This window comes from Malurus melanocephalus, unplaced genomic scaffold, assembly GCF_030028575.1.
Source record: "Malurus melanocephalus ecotype Western Australia unplaced genomic scaffold, MMel_1.1 scaffold_67, whole genome shotgun sequence".
Classification (NCBI taxonomy): domain Eukaryota; kingdom Metazoa; phylum Chordata; class Aves; order Passeriformes; family Maluridae; genus Malurus; species Malurus melanocephalus.
In genome coordinates, this window is record NW_026623299.1 from 2,004,109 (window position 1) to 2,021,062 (window position 16,954).

A 16,954-nucleotide genomic window follows, 5' to 3' on the forward strand; every position below is an offset into this window, starting at 1 on the left:
STTTCAGGACAGATTTTAGAGGATAGTATTTTAACTGAATACTTTCTTTCATTGAAAACTGAAAGGAGGGGGAAAGTTGASACTTCTTTTTGGAAACATCTGAACATGATGTTGTGAAAAACAAAGCCCAAGGGAACAACGATTTTTAGGAATACAAAGCACCATCTTGTGAACATTAAACTGTTAACATTCTGAATTACAAAATTTTTTGGGCAACACCCAGTAGTTCAGTAGATGGGCTGCTGCTGGYCCACAGATGTGTTCACAACACTGCAATGTGGGATAATGAGGCAATGTGGAAGGGTGATGGAAATCAGTCTCATGGTGATTAACTGCTTCACAACATACAGCCAGTTGTTAATAGATTGATGGTGTTACTGAAATTTTTGCYTCTATATTACTCTTGAATTGGGGTGTAGTGGGTGGTAGTGGATTTTCTGTTTTGTTTTTGACTCGTGGGCCTTTTCCCTGGAAACTGGAARCATTTTGTTTTGGCAGTAATGTACTTAATGGTTGTATAGTATTGATCCATGTATAGTGTGTTCAGCAATAATTGGAAAAAGGCTTCTTCAGAGTGTAATTTTGTTCTYTTCCCCCTCACCCTTAGATTCCAGCCAGGAGTATACAGATTCCACTGGTATAGATCTTCATGAATTTTTAGTAAATACATTAAAAAATAATCCCAGGTAAGARTCCACAATGTCAATTTTCTTCATGTTTTTCTTTCTTGTTGCCTGAGGTGTCACACTTTCTGTTTTTTTGTTTGTGGTTTTATTTTTTCCTGTTCTTAAATGTCTAACAGTCCATGTCAGTTATTCAGGGTGAGAGTCTGTTGCACAGGCTATCCTAAACATCACTGTAATTGGTTTGCTTTTTGAGCAGAGGTTCAGGACATTGAAATGGTTTAAATGCTTTTAATGTTTAATATGCAAACAATGTGYTCAGTCTATGTGCAGTTCTCTCCCTGAAGGGACTTTTATACATTGTCTCTAAACCTTGMACTGTTTTAGTACCTGCTTGTTAGACACCAAACTGTCTTCTCTGACTCTAATCTGTCTTCTGCTGAATGTGTATTTAAAGGCTTTTTTTAAGCTGTCCTATATAACTGTAGTTAGAGATTTTCACTCTGCACATCAGAAACCAAATCTGACCTAATCCAAGTCCATAATTYGTTACCAACAGAGCTGACCTGGTTCTGTTGTTCTGAGGTTTGCAGTGTGTYCTTGTCTCCCTTGTTCGTTCTTTCACTCACTGGGGTTTTGTGCTGGGTTTGTGGCTGTAGTACAAGGCAAGAAATTCACTTGGTGCAATTGTGCTCTGCCACAAAAGCTGTTTCACTGCTATTTGTTACTCATTCATATTATAGTTAGGACTTCCAATGTGATAATTTATTATTTGGATTCCATTTTATTGGCAGAAAATGTGAAATGAGCCATAATGTGGCCAAAACCATAGTCCTTATAGAGTAAAATTAGAAAGCATGAACCTAGGTGGTTCCTGTTTGAAGTCATGAAGGATCCCAATGGAAATAAGGAATTGTAGGTGAAGATCTTCATGGGTTTTCATGCACAGTGACTGGGAAGCTGAGTTGATTGATGTGCACAGATTCTGAACCGTGCATCTGTGAATTTCAATGCATCTTAACAATTTGTCAAACCCCTGTGAGCAGTTTTCAAGAAGAGTGTTCATTTCTATGACCCAAAGTTTTAGCTTTYCTGTATTTCTAATATGCCAGCACATGCCAGCTTTAAGCCCTTGGTTGTTGGTGATGTGCCCCCCTGTACCAATGCCCTGTCACTTTCTCAGTGATGTGCTTCACAATCCAAGGGCCAGCTGAGGCCTCTGCACATCTCCCTGCCCACACCAACCAACAACCTCAGCACTGCTTTTCTTCCTGGAGCCTGACTTCTCCATGACTGCRCTTCCTGCTGAGCTTCCTGGACAGAGACTTCTTGGAGGGTCTTTGTACTCTGATATCTGAGAGCAGAATAGCATGTTTCACTAGGCAGGTTCAATATAATATAGCAAAAAAAAAGAATACTTTGTCCTAAAAATACTGCATTTGACACCCAGTGGTCCTATTTCCAGTTTGCCATCATCCCTTGATCACAGCTCTGATCTGTGTATTCTTAAGATGAATACAACTGCAGTTATTGGAGTGTCTCATATGTGAGTTGCTGTGTTTTTATTTTCAGGGACAGAATGATGCTGCTGAAATTAGAACAGGAAATTTTAGATTTCATTGGTAATAATGAGTAAGTACTGTACTCTCATAGGACAAAAGAATTCAAGAGTGTTCCTGTTTATTTAATAAAGCTACTATTCCTTTCTTCCAGAATACCAAGAAAAAAGTTTCCCCCAATGACATCTTACCATAGAATGCTGTTGCACAGGGTAGCTGCTTACTTTGGATTAGAGCACAACGTGGACCAGAGTGGGAAGTCAGTCATAGTAAATAAAACTAGCAATACAAGAATGTAAGTGTAAAAGCCTTGAGAAACCCTTTTGATGCATAGCTCTAATGCCTGGGATGTGTGAGGCAGTGATGCTGTAGCAGGTGAGGTCTGTTKCCTTACTRGGGACAGGCATCAAGGAGAGGTAGYTGTGAGCTCTTTRCTGTTCATGTTCCTGCTGTGTAAWGATGTRATCTGCCTCATGTTTGRATTCTTTTGGGGAAAAAAGGATGTTAGCTCTAAGAATTTTTGTTGCTTTTCTGACAGAGATACATTGCTAACTTTGTTTCTGTGACATACGAATTTTTAGCAACTGTTTATTTGTTTAAAGATTTACACCAGTAAAGTGTACAAAGTACATTCTTTGTTTCTTTTGGAAAGCAGAGCCAGCCCTTATCTTAGAARCGGGGTCATTTCTAATTTGGTGAAAGGAGGGGACTTGCACAACTTTGGCTTTCGTATTGTAAAATTCTACTGGGAAGATTCAGCTGTTGAAGTTMTTCTCTTGGAATAATGTTGCTTACAGATCTCTCATGGCCTTACAAATAAACATGGCAGGGAAGATACCTCAGTGGAAATGTCAGCCACATTAACAAGCCATGGCATGCTGCTTTACTGTGAGGGCTGGGGAAAATCCATRTTGCAGAAAAGGTAGTATTGGGGCCACAGCAAGTCTGAAAACTGTGTGGAATTGAGGTTTCCATTCAAAGGACCCAGCTCTTCTCTCTATCCTCTGCACTTGCTCTGTCTCCTCATTCTCTCTCAAAAATACACAGGTCTAATGTGTTGACATATTTGTGCCACCTAGTTTCCAATTTTAACTTAAAGCAGTTGCCTGACACCAATTTTTGTTAGTTTTGAACATGAAAACAGGAGTTTACAGCATCTGCATCCTAATCACAGTCTATAGATATACTCTTTAGAGCTTTGGAAGAAAAAAAAACTAATTATCCACCCTACTTTAGAATAAGTAGAATTGAAATTACATGCCACACTGAAATTTCACTTAAGTAAACAATTTCTCCTCAAAWTTTTTTAGAAGAATATATAGAGCTTGAATATATGTTGAATATGTATATTATTTATGTATGTGTTTTTGCTTTGGCTGTRCAGTCTATATCTAAATTGAACTAGAAAGCCAAACATTTCAAATTTGTTGCCTTTGCATCTACCAGCATCTCTAGACTAAAGCTTCAGTCTAGCACTGCAGTTTTGAAATAAGAACTGATAAAAGATTATTTCATTTTTATGTTATTTTTAAAAATTTTTAGACCATATTTAAATAGCTTGTGGCCTCTGGAAGCCCCTATAGGTGTAGTTACTAATTAGCAGGCATTTCATCAAACCTGCAGACATAAAGATTCTTRATGTTTTCAATATTCTTATTTTAAATCACTTTGGATATAAAATAAGAATTTAGAAAGAAAACCTTGGAGATCTGCTCCATGTGGAATAAAGCCAAACTTACCTTTTCCTCATAGGCAGGTTCGCGGCTCCCTCGGCGAGCAGTGATGTTACTGACATCAACCACCCAGTGCACACTGGCACGTCTCAGTGGAGTGGGAGTTGGTGATTGCAGGGCAGTAAATTCAGAGACCTTTAAAAGAAAGAGGTAAGACAGTCTAAAGGTTCTCTGAAATGCCTGCTAATTATGTTTGGGCATCCAGGAATCAATAGGCAGGGCTGGCTGTTTCATAGAAAAAGCTCCCCTGACTCTTTCCAGGAGTCCTAGGTAATGATAAATAACAGAAATAGAACAGAGCATACATTTGTTCTGTCCTCTGTTAGACAACTATTTCCTGATTGTCTGAGTTCTGCTCTTTTGACAGCAGTAGTTTTACTATCTGGGTACTTTATTATCTAGGATACTCTAGGTATCTCTCTTTAATAACAAGGATTTGCAAAACACCACTTTTTCTTTCACAAAGTAGATAAAATACCACAGCAATATTTATAATCYGTTACTTCACTGTCTCCCTATGACTTTGTGAAGCTCTTGCTTGCCTGCATTATACTGTTCTTCTCTTACTCATTTCTACTTAATTTTGTTTTAGAAGTTTCTAAGTTTCAGTGCTTTCTCCTCTACCTTCTTGTCTTCTGTTTTCCCTTGAAATGAATTCTGAGGTATTGCSGCTCTAGCAGCAAACACCTGTCTTCACTTCCATGCATGCCCAATATCCATTGCATGGTGCCAGTCGGGATTCCAAAGCACTTCTSATTCCCAAGGGCATGYGGTTTGCTTCTCACCTTAATTGGAAGTTGCAGCAAAAGCTTTGAAGGAGGAAGAGGTTTTTAAAAGCAGGTTTGTTATGCCTCAGGACAAGACTTGTTAGGGGTGCACCTCATCATTTCCATTGCCTGGACAGCCAAAATCTATTCTTTCAGTTAGAATATTAAGTGTATTTAAAATTAATCTTGAGTATATTTCAGTTTGTTCCACAGTGTGTGCAGTGTATGTTTATAAAACCATAAATATTTTCTTTGTAACRACTTTTCTCAGACCTGACCAAAAGTTTTGTGAGCATATAAAGGATGAGAAGAGCGATGACTTCCAGAAGCGGTACATYCTTAAGAGAGATAACTCTAGTTTGGACAAAGATGACAACCAGGTAAAGCACACATATCTTTYTTATTTCTTCCACTTGCTATATTTGACTATGCATTCTTACTGTTTTCCTGTGTAAATTGACACTGTACCACTTTATTTAGATGAGAATACGATTAAAAGATGACAGAAGAAGTAAATCCATAGAAGAACGTGAAGAGGAATATCAGAGAGCTAGAGAAAGGATATTTGCACAAGATGTATGTATCAAAAGAAATCTTTCACTCTTTTCTATGAACCCTTCACACACAGACATGCTCAAGTGGCTTTCCAGGAACCTTCTTTCCAGGAAATTTTCTGACTGAGGCTGAGCAGATAAGAGAGTGTGGCCTGAGTGAGTTTTAAGTGATAAGTGAGAAATCTTCTGTGTTCTCTGATCACTGCTGTAATGAAACTCAAACAACCCAAGAATTATTTAGGAGTGTTCTCTAGCGTTACCTAGCGCAATGCATTTCCCTTCTTTGCATTGTTTTGCCCCTCGCTGCAATTTAAGTTACAGAGTTTTGGTTCTGCAATCATTTCAGTTGTTGCTCAGGACAAAGAAGAAAAAAAAATGAAGCCATTTAAAAAAAAAAAAACAAGCTCTGTCTCACTTGTATCTATACCAAGCACATCTTCTCAGTGTTCACGGGAAAATGATTTGAGGTCCCAAATGTAAAATTCCAGTCAGGAATCTCACAGTCCAATCTCCTGACTGGAGATACCCTGYRGGACARYATTGTAGGCTACAATTCAATTRCAAGTATTGATKATATTAAGTAAAACAGAACAAATACATCTTTAAAAATAYGTGTTACTTCTAATAATCCACTTTTTTCTGACATTTATCTGTAGCTCTTGCACATCCAAAACCAGATTCTTGTTCTGAAGAGAGTAATGAGCTCTTGAGAGCTKATTTATTATCTTGTTGTTCACCTTAGTTACAAACAAAAAGAATGGTCTTTTAGATAAAAAATTATGTTTTCTTTTCACATCTTAATTTACCATGTATTACACYCTTAGAAGCTTCGTGCCAGATGTTAGGAGACACAGTCAAGGGGAGGATGATTTGAGTCAGGAATAGCCTTTTTGGTTRTGTTCTGTAGTGTGCACAGACTGGTACCCAAAGCAGTTACTGCAGCAGCAGTGTCCTCTCYTCCTCACCCTTCCCAGCAGAATGCAAGGCAGCTCAGGTGCTGTGAAAGCCCTTTGAATCACACACCAGCTGCAAGTGACAGAAGGCAGCAAAGGCCCAAGGGAAGAATTTCTATCAGAAAAACTCTGATAGAAACCAAATGACCAGCATTGTTACTGTTCTGGTGCTGACTTTGATTTCCTGCACATGGGCCTTTTTATACTGTCTTGTTTCCTCATAGTAATTATCCACAATGAGCTAAAGCTTTTCAGGCAGCTTAATATAAAGAGGATGCTGTAAAAGTCTGTGTATAATGCAAAAGACTCCAAATTGCTGTGTTTTGTAGTAGGGATTCTAGATGCCATTCGTATTAATTTCTGCACTTCTTTGCCCCTCAGTCCCTGTGTTCCCAAGAGAATTATTTCACTGATAAAAGGTAAGAAAATTTGCCATTTAATTCTGTTTTGTCTTCCTGTTTTCTTAATAAATATTAAGCTATCTTATTAAAATGTCAACAGAATCCAGGAGGAAGAAACTAATAGTACACAACAAAGACGACAGATACTTAGGTATTTAATGCTTTCTTATAAAAAAAAACAACTCCAAAGTATTCTGCATGCATTTACCTTATTGTTCTTGCTTTTTGTTTGGGGTTTTTTTTTTTTCTTTTCTAAGTTTGCAAGTGATGCTTGTGCTAAAAGCTCAGTTTGTAACTTACAGAATCAATAAGGAGACCTCGGGGAGATCAACCAACAGCCACCAGAGCAGCACTGAGAACGAGCTGAAGTACTGCGAGCCCCGGCCCTGGAGCAGCACCGACTCCGACAGCTCCCTGCGCAACCTGAAGCCTGCGGTGACCAAAGCCAGCAGCTTCAGTGGCATCTCGGTGCTGAGCCGTGGGGACAGCTCTGGCAGCAGCAAAGGCACGGGCAGGCTGTCCAAGACAGGTACAGCAGCCTCAGGGCAGGCACTGCGGGCTGAGCTGGGCGTGCATGGCAGCTCTTCTGGGTGGGGAGGCTCCGTGCATCCCGGGATACAGGGTGCTGCATGCATGGAACACCTACAGATGCAGCCCTAGAGCTGGAACATAACAAATRAGGTGAACATTTCTGGCTTTGGAAGTAGAATCTTCAAGTGTGTTGTAGATAGCTTGAAATTCAGTGTATTTCATCTCACACAAAGGATTTGAAAATGTTTTTTAACAGAAATATTTTTGACTAAAGTATTTGGAGTTCAGATCTCCGGTTCCAGTGGGGCAAAGCCTGCATTGCACGATTTTAGGAAACTGCACTGCTATTCTACTAAAAGAGTAAAAGGATAAAGRATAAAACAGCATTAAAGCTTATGAATTGGTAGTTATTTTTATTGTATTTTCTTTCTTTTGTTATATTAAAATGAATATGGCTAAAATGCTTACTTAATTTTTAGAYTGCTGAGAAATAAGGTCAGTGGAAYGAAGTGTACTGTTTAATTTTAAGATTTAGAAATTTTGGAGAATAAAAACACGTAAGAGTCTGAGTTTCAAATGTGTTTTAAGTTGCAATTGATGTGAGGACAAAATCTCAGAAAATATGGGAATGAATCTTCAGTGGGTCAGAAATGAAATTTAGTAAATATTTGTGTTTCAAATGCCAACATAATTTGATCCAGTTGCTATTCTGCGGAGAATTTTGAGGCATGTAATACATGGGCGGGTTACTGGTGGGCTGCTTCAGAATTTGAAGTAGAASTGTAAAAAAGCAGAATATAATTGCTTGCCTTATTRATATTGGCTTTGATCTTACTTACARAACTGGTTTCTAATGAGGATCTATTTAAATTTTTTGCTTTTTCTTAAACTACCACTACCTTTTAGGTATGTGGCSACACTGCTATATCTTAGTGCAGTAAAACAGTAACAAATTCTGTTTGTCCATTACATACTTACGTAAAAAAAAAAACAACAAAAACATTTCAAGGTACTTCTACATGTGCTGTAAAACTGTGCCATCATACAGAGCTATTCCATTTAGCAGTGTYGTGATGCTGTTTGGCACAGCTTGAAAAGAAACAGAAACCTGACAATAAAATACATGCTTAGAAATCTTCATTGGCTAAATTTCAAGAGCATAAATGGRTTCTTAAAATTTTTGCAGCAAACTTCGTTTTGGCATTCTGAGAATTAACATTCCAGGCTCAGAATGCCCACCTTGATGGTTGTTGCTTCATGCAGTTCCAGGTTGTGGTGATTTAGCACATGCTGAGATTGGCTTTGTTCATTTTGTTCAGGGATGTAATTGGCTCTGGGAATAATGGCTTCAGYCTCACTCCTCTAGAAGTGAGTACAYTTGGAAAGTAACTCTCAATGGAAGTAACTCTGCTCAGGTGCTGATGGTTTTACAGGGTTGGATKTGCTGTCTCACCTGGTTTACAATCAATAGCTTTGATTTCACTTCATTCAGCWATAGAAAGGCCAATGCTTCAAGCCATGCTCTCTTTGTAAGCACATGTAGAAGGGCTACAATTAGCAGCKTATATGGAGGACTGCAGACTAACTTTAAACACTAGATGAATTTTATCAGAGTGCTTTTTGAGTCTTGCTTTTTYTTCTAGATTGTATAGAGGCTGCTAATGAGGAGTTTTTAATTCAAACAACTATATTCTGTTTCCAARCACTGCAAGTATTATATATTTATTAAGCCTTTGCTAAAGTGTATATACCTAAAGCTCTAGGTGTGGAGTGACCTGGGAACAGCAGTTCCACAGGCCTCTCCGTACTGGACTTTTGAAATATTTCTTTTAGTGCATGCCTTGGCTTTCAGGAAGCTCAGGGTCTGGTTCTCCACTGCCTTGCAATGTTTATAGTACTTCATATCTGTAAAATAATTATTGCTTTCAATTGGCTATTTTATACTCCCTTGAAATTTGAATTGTTGCATAAAGCTACCACATTACCCACATTTTTTCTAGCTGTATTCTTGATTTCAGCTTGAAAATTGTCAAAGGAGAAAAAAAATAGTGTTGTGGATTTTAGYGTAGTGCAAATTGTCCAACAAGTGAGTCAAAGAAGATCTCTGACCCCCAGTAGTGGAAACAAAGTGGTCCTTGCTTGCATGCAGGCTGTGTGTGCAGAGCATGAGGCTTTAGCTGGCAAAGCTGCAGGGACTCCAGGGCCCTGAGCTGCATTCCCTGCACTGCCCCCACCTGCACAGGAGCAGGAGCTGGGGCTGGGTGTTCATCCAGCATTTTGGAGTACTAACCAATCCCTTCCATGAATTCTGGAGGTGCAAATACACATTTTCTGACCAGAAAACCAGAGGTAGATRTGAAAGCCTCACCTTGCAGTGCAGAGCAGTGCTGAATTGACCCTTAGTTCACACAAGGGATGTTGTAATGGTATTCCAGGGGAGATGAAGGGGGTGTCCTTTGAAAAGGCTGCTGTTGAATAATGTGCTTAATGCTGAGCTTTCAGGGTAAGTGCTTACAAGTGTGTATTTTAAAGTGAGCATGATGTAACTGTCTCCAGGTAAAACCAATTTCTCGTTACTCCTTTCCTAGGTTCAGAGTCTTCTAGTAGTGTAGGGTCCTCCACGGGTTCTCTCTCTCACAGCCAGCAGCCTCTTCCCGTGCCAGCTCTAAGCCAGCCCTCTCCTGGCACTCCTGCCGTGTATCCAACTGTCAGCTCTAGTAACTCTCTTTCCTTTGATGGTGGCATGAGCGGGCAAGTGGCACCTGCCGCTGGCAGTAGCTTCTTTCTGCTTCCCTTGGAAGCGGCGGGCATCCCGCCTGGCAGTGTGCTGGTCAACCCTCAAACAGGTTGGTACACGCTTGTGGGTGTCTCTGTTACACTGGGGAACTTGGAAAAAAAAGTGCACAAATGTTTGCAAAAGAGTTTGTGTCAGTATTGTCCTTTGTCCTTCATTTTTCTCTTTTTTTTTTTTTCTGTGGTTGTGATAGTTCAGTACACTTAATGAGGAAGCATGACTGGAGGATCAAAGGAATGAGTAAACTCACATGGTTTTCTCTAGAAGAGTTTTAACTTATGTATAAAATTTTAATAAGGGACCTGCATATGAAAATCATATGATCTATTATCCAGAACACAGAATAACTTAATTGGTTTGGCGTTTTTCAGGAGAGGAAAAAGTCTCTTCCAGTGCTACTATAAAACAGTTTCAGTGAGGGGAGAGAGCCTGAGAAAGGATTTATATTGACTTGAAAGAATTTATCATTCTTCATTTTTTTGGATGCAACATACTCATGTCTATATGCTCWAGGCTGAGTTAATACAAGTGAAAGAAAGAAGCACGAGATGAACTGCTGTTTCTAAACTTCTCTTTGTCACTTTAAAACAGGATTAAATCAGTGTTGGTGTAATTGACCAATACTGATATTTTTAGTAAGCAATAGGAAATTGATACTTCATCATGTAAATGCCAGGAGATATGTAATGATTTGTCTGTATTAARTAATGAGTTAGCATTCTCTGGACAAACTTTACTTCACTGAAATTTTTAATTTACCTTTAATTTACCTTTTTACATAAAACAAAAATTTGGAAAAATATGTATTTTAATTTTAGTATAATTATTTGTTTTCCTTTTAGGAAAAAAAATACTTCAGTATGTACTTATTGTCTTTCTGTAGATGGACTTGATTATGTTTGAATATAGCTGCACATTGATCTTTTAAGCAACATGTTTCTCACTGGGGTTCTTAAAATGATCATGTAGTAAATAATTTCTTTAACTAGAAGATTTARCATTGAAGTGGATAAATTTCTCTTTTTCCTTAATATGAATAAATTGCCAAAAATTTGGTTACAAATGAGTTGCTGTAGGACYTAATTTTCATAACCATTGGATTTGGAGGAGAATGTATCTGTCATCTTAGAGCTAAGTTCATTAATGGTCTTTTATAATTATGTTAATGTCTAATGAGCTTATAATAGAAGACAAAGAACACTTTCAGAACAAGGAACATTTAGGTKCAGATAAACTTCGATATCCAATGTACTGGAATCATTGTGTTCTGTAATTGCTCCTCTGGCTTTATTGTTCCAATCATAGCTAGAGATTGGTTCCCCAGTGTTTCTGACAGAGGATTCTGTGCCCTTGGGGCAGCAAAGCCATTCTCACTGGTTGAAGATGGTAATTAGGAAAAGACAGTTTTCACTCAGTCAYTCCAAGTGAAGCTCTGCTGCATAGCAGGAAGTGGTAGAAGGAAATAAGAAAATCTAATTCCATATTTCTGTGAACATCCYCAATTCTTGAGTGTTAAAGAGAAATCTGTTAAGCTCAATTGAATATCACCTGATGAGCTGCACCTCAGCTGCTTATTTCTGCAAGTCTGTTCCTGCTTCCTCTGTGTCTGCCATGAACTCCTTGGTCCTTACTTCAGTTACTGTTATGCTCTTTATGTTGGCACTTGCATTTAAGTATGATGGGACCAAGAAGTTGGAGGAGCATTGGTCTGCTTTGACAGGGAGCAAAGGCTTTAGGCTCAGTTTCCTTTCTGGAAAGGACAAGAGTGTCTTTGAATCAGAGGAGAGAAAAATCAGTATTTGGTCCTTTAATCATCAGAATAAGCCAATGAAGAACATGTGTCACAAAGAAGGTAGGTGCAGGTCCTTGCCAGCCAGACTGTTCTTCAGTTTGTTTTGGTTTTTTCCAATCCAGGCACAAAAAGTAATCACTGAGGTTTTTTATAATTTACTGTTACAGAGTTTATTTTTCAATTATTTTTCATTGTCCCATTTCTGTAATACTGAGGTTACAAATTATTAAATAGGAGAATAATACTATGTCATTTATTTTGAAAGCTAAAAGCCAATTAATCTAAGAATAGGGAAAGAGAGTCCTTTATCAGTAATCTCATTAGCAGTCATGGAGATAAAAGGGCAGTTACTGCTTGGTATCGTTTTCAAAAAATATTTGCCTTTAAGCTCTCCTGTGTTCTGATTGGTGTTCAAATTGATTAAAGAAGATTAATTTTTAAAAGATCCTTAAAATAGTATTTTTTGTATGGTTTTTCCTTTATTACTCCTGTCATTTGCAATCCACTTGATTAAAAATCAAGTTTCAAGAAGAGTATGGTGTAGGAAATATTTATCTCTGTTCRTGAAGTAAGGACTGGGGTATCTTTGTTTAGCTTGAATGTTTTGGGTTTTAGCTGCATGTAGTCATTRCCGTTATAAACACAGTTGTGGGTGTTTGGCATGAATCTATCATGTAAAACAGTATGCCTTCACTTATTTTTCCATTTCCTTATTTTATTCATTTTGCCTGCTGTAAATATACTGTAAATATACTAAATATGCTGTAAATATACTTAACTATTTTCTCCAAGCTCAGATGGTGGAACTGGTTGTATTTGTTCTTTTTCACCTTTCCAGGTCAACCATTCCTGAATCCCGATGGSACTCCAGTTGTGTACAATCCTCCCATGCCTCAGCAGCCTGTTCGGACCCAAGTGCCTGGAGCTCCACCTCAGCCAGCCCTGCCCAGCCCAGCCCAGCACCAGCCTGGAGCAAACCCCGTCCTCTCACAGGTGCACTTGTCAAACACGTGCTCAGGGACACTGGGGCTCTCACTCAGCTCTGAGAACAGGGGCAGGGGGGTTGTTCTCCTGCAGGGGATGTGAAGAACTGTCCCACAAATAAAGGTAGCTAGGCTTTTTCCCTCCCAGTGCTCAGAGCAATCAGCTCTGCTCATACCTGAGTGTGGCAAGCAGTCTTTCATTAAATATGGTGGGGAATTTCAGCATGAACACATTCTGTTATCAAGAACAAGAGGTTCTACCTTCATCCCTAATTGCACTGTGGAGTTACCCTGGCATTAACAGCAATATAGTCRGCAGCTGGGAAGAGAGTTAATCCAACTGGAACCTTTTGTTTCCTGTCTTAGGGTTATTTCTCAGTCAGATGAATTCCTGGGGACAGTACAGGCTGGAGTCATGGCACAGAAGGAGTAGCTTAGCACTGGCAGAGCATGAACATCTCGTTAGCAACACTTTGGCCTTTTCCTCTCACAAAACCACACACAAGTACAGGATATGTTTTATTCTTGTCTTGTACAAGAGTTTAGTAAAGTAGGCCAGATTAAAGGCTGCCCCAGCCTTAGGAGAAGAAAAGTGAAATGTATGGGCAGGAGAAGGGAGGGTTCTCCCTTTCCACAGCAGCTATTTCAGACACCAAGGTACTGGCTGTAGTCTCCTGTGGTATTTTCAGGTGTTTCTTAAATTTTATCAAAAGTTATTTATAGAATTTAATCTAAACCTTTACCTTTGCTTGTTTTCCCTGTTTACATCTGTTCAGATACCTGGCTGTTTTACCAGTACAGCTGGTCTGTTTTAAGAGGTCTCATTTGTACTTTTTCTGTTTAACAGAAGTGTGTATGTAATATTTGTCATTTTCTAAACAAATTCTTTAGTAATTCTCTGGTTGACTTCTCAATGGATGCTGGATTTGGACTTATCTGAAATACTATGAGCAATGATAACTATTTAGAGAAAATATTTTAGTACTGTTGAATAAATGAAAGTAATATGTTTGGATCYATGGTTAGTGGTAAATTCGTTCTGCCTTTAGATACTTTGAAAGAGCTTGTGTTTAAAATGCATGTGGAGTTTTTAGTCTCTCTAAAGAAAACAGTAAATGTTAAATAGAAGCTATATGCTGACATAGCTAATACAGTGTGTAACAAAGCACATGGATGTCTTTTGGGAAATGGAGATATTCAAAGTTACTTCTGTTTTCAGTCCATGCAGTCTTAAGAAAAAAGAAGTATCCACTCTGTTTTTGAGAGTGGAACGAGTTGCTCTTCTGGAGCGGTTGCTTTCTTCTATTACAAAAGACTTGTTTTCACTTCTCTTCCTCTGGTGTTAACCTTGTTCATAACCCTGTTATTTCTGCAGCCTCTGCGGGCTCTGCAGCCTTCCTCCCAGCCTGTCCAGTACTCCGCAGTGTCGTACCCACCCCCGCTCCTGCCAGCCTCCTCTGCACAGCAATACTCTGTGGTATTACATCTTCTCTTCTCTGATCCCTGCCCAGGTTCATCTGTGGTGGCTGCTGACCTTTGCTTGGCTGTTTGAGTGGTGTGTGATCCCAGGGTAGTGACTGGCTGCTCAATCACACTGACACATCAYCTGAGTGCCTGAGATGGGAACATTTCAAGTTCAGCAGGAATATGTGCAATTCAGGCTATAACTACATATATATTTAGAGATACATTGTTTCCCTTTGTAAAGGAAGTTTTTCAGTGCTGTTTTGTTAGCCAGTCAGTACCTTTTTATGTCTCRGGATTAACCTCTTCCCATTGTTTCTCATTGTTTCCTTGTCTGCTCTTTGTTCTGCTGAACCTTAAYACATTCTGAGGGATCAGCTGCTCTGATTTTTTAGTTTTGATTTTTTACCTTTTTGTAACCTCTTTGGTAGGACTTTTAATACTTCCAGTACTTTAGTATCCATTGTTGAATAAATAGAAACTGGAAATGAAATCCCTTAGTCTATCAAAAACCAGGAAAAAAAAGAAGAAAAGCCACACGAAGTGAAACTGAAACTTAGTAAAGGAGAGTTGTTATTCAAGGCAGAATCCGACCTAGAGTCCAGGTCAAAAACTAAAGTTTCCCAACTCCCCAGTCTGCTCTGATTGTTCTGCTGAGTGCATGTTTGTGTTGAGTTTWTGGGGCAAGGTTTTGGAGCAGGGAGCAGCAGGGATTGCTTCTRTGAGAAGAGACTGGGAGCTGCCCCCACATTGGACAGAACCAATTTCAAGCAGTGCCAGGGCTGATACAGCCAAGCTGAGTCAGTTGTTCACACTGGTGGCACCTCTGAGTGTGCCTGGRAAAGGGTGTGAGGGAGAGGAAGGAGAAACAACTCTGCAGATATTGAGGCCAGARGGAGGAAAGGAAGGTGCTCCAGGTGCTGGAGCAGAGCCTGCAGGGGAGGAGACTTGKGAAGCAGGTTCTCCCCTTGAAATCCCATGGATGACCATGGAGTAGATSCCCACCCTGCAGCCCCTGGAGCAYCCCACAGCAGAGMAGGCACAGGCACTCTGAAGGAAGCTGGAGCCTTCCAGAGCAGGYTCATGGCAGGAGCTGTAGCCCAYRGAGAGGAGCCCATGCAGGAGCAGGTTTTCTGGTGGGACCCATAGCAGAGCAGCCTATTCCTGAGGGACTGCAACCTGTGGGAAGAGCCCACATTGTAGAGGTTTGTGAAGGCAGTATCCTGTGGGTGGGACCCCACAATGGAGCAGAAACTCATGAATAGAGACATGACTGGTTCCTGTTCTCCATACCTTGTGATTCTTGGAGGAGGTGGAAGATTTGGGAATGAAGTTGAGTCTGGAAAGAAGCAGTGGRGTTGAGTAAAGCTGGTTTTTATTTCTCACTATCCTACTCTGGTATTAATTGGCATAAATAGATTTGATCTTCCCCAAGCTGCATCTGTTATGCCTGTGATGGTAATTGGTGAATGATCTTCCTGTCCTTTTCTTGACCCATAAGCGTCCATCATGTTTTCTTCCCCTGTATTGCTGAGAGGAGGGATGGAATGGCTTGGTGGGCACTTACAGAGCCAGCCAAAATTGACTCACCAGTGTTGTACAATAACTAATTTTCAACATTAATCAGAAATGTCTTATAATATATACACTTAGCTGACTCCARTAGTCTATATATAATTAAAACTCTAGTGTAACTGTTAACAGTACTTTAGGAATACAGTTTTAAAGGAATTGCACTTGATGGAAGGTGTTCTGATACTAGAAATGTTGCTTCYGAAGTTAATTTGCAGTTTGAATGTGTGCTAAAGCAGAGAAGGAAACTCCTTCTCTGTAGTAATTTCAAAGCATTTCACATTCAGGAAATGGATYCAAATACTAAGTGTCTAGGCCGCTTCAAAATTCTATTCCTGCTGATGGCAACTTCAGTAATGCAGTGTAAAGGATTGAGTCCTTCTTTCATTGGTTCAGCTAATCCCAAGGTCTGTGATGGGGTGTTGCTGCTGCTTCCCCTCCAGTCTAGTGGCACCTGTCCATGGTCTGATTCTCAGACTAAACTAAGCCCAGCAGTCCAGAAGAAACAACAGAAGCTGCAGAAAAAATGGCTACTGTAGTCCAGGGGAAGAAACTTCTTGCCTAAGCTAACAGAAACCAAGCTAGCTAAAGCAACGATGTAACTCAGTCCCTGCAGCAAACCCGAGCAGATGGGTGAGCTCCAGCAAAGCCCCCGCCCGAGTTCCCCTGGCTCCCTCCCCTCCTCCAGACTTACCTGAAAGCTACGGACCCATTTGTGAGCATAAAGCAGGCAATCAGGAATAGAATATCGTCATAAAATCATCCCAAGACATATGGCTTGAGTGTATCCTTCAAACATATTGAGAGCTAAGATAAACACATATGCAATATCTCTGCTCTAACCTCAGGATTCAGAAAAGCAGAATGTAGAATCCAAKGTAGAAGAGCATTATAGTTGCATTTAATAGGCACCATTAAGTAATGAAGTACCAAAGTCAGATTAYTATCTAATGAAAATAATGGTTTTGAAGATGTACTAAATATATACTAAAGGTATTCTAAATTAAGTTTTAGTTCATATTTAGTGCAAGTTCGTATTTCTGGCAGTAATTAACAGTATCTTTAGCCTGGAAACTAAAAAAAAAATGAATCGTGAAATGTGAATGTGGCTAATCAGTAAAAGATGGAGCTTGCACTTAGTTTTTCTTGATTAAATCATATCTTCAGGATGATCTAAGAGAAAATTGAGTGGCCTTGAGATAGTTTTAATTTTCCTGCATATTTGGAG

At 39.5% G+C, this 16,954-nt stretch overlaps 1 protein-coding gene across 10 annotated transcripts in view; it reads left to right on the forward strand.

Moving 5' to 3' along the window:
* R3HDM1 (R3H domain containing 1) overlaps window positions 1–16,954 on the forward strand; it is a 50,657-nt gene that overhangs the window by 15,368 nt on the left and 18,335 nt on the right. For 3 of the 10 annotated variants that reach the window (XM_057366553.1, XM_057366558.1, XM_057366561.1), the window contains exons 6-16: window positions 608–686; window positions 2,196–2,255; window positions 2,337–2,477; window positions 4,954–5,062; window positions 5,163–5,258; window positions 6,571–6,608; window positions 6,691–6,741; window positions 6,893–7,119; window positions 9,710–9,967; window positions 12,546–12,700; window positions 14,066–14,167. In XM_057366553.1, the coding sequence (XP_057222536.1) occupies window positions 608–686; window positions 2,196–2,255; window positions 2,337–2,477; window positions 4,954–5,062; window positions 5,163–5,258; window positions 6,571–6,608; window positions 6,691–6,741; window positions 6,893–7,119; window positions 9,710–9,967; window positions 12,546–12,700; window positions 14,066–14,167 (1,316 nt within the window). Of the gene's footprint in view, window positions 1–607; window positions 687–2,195; window positions 2,256–2,336; window positions 2,478–3,513; window positions 4,066–4,953; window positions 5,063–5,162; window positions 5,259–6,570; window positions 6,609–6,690; window positions 6,742–6,892; window positions 7,120–9,709; window positions 9,968–12,545; window positions 12,701–14,065; window positions 14,168–16,954 lie in introns of those variants that run through there. The other 7 variants (XM_057366557.1, XM_057366560.1, XM_057366559.1 and 4 more) reach the window with 6 other exon arrangements.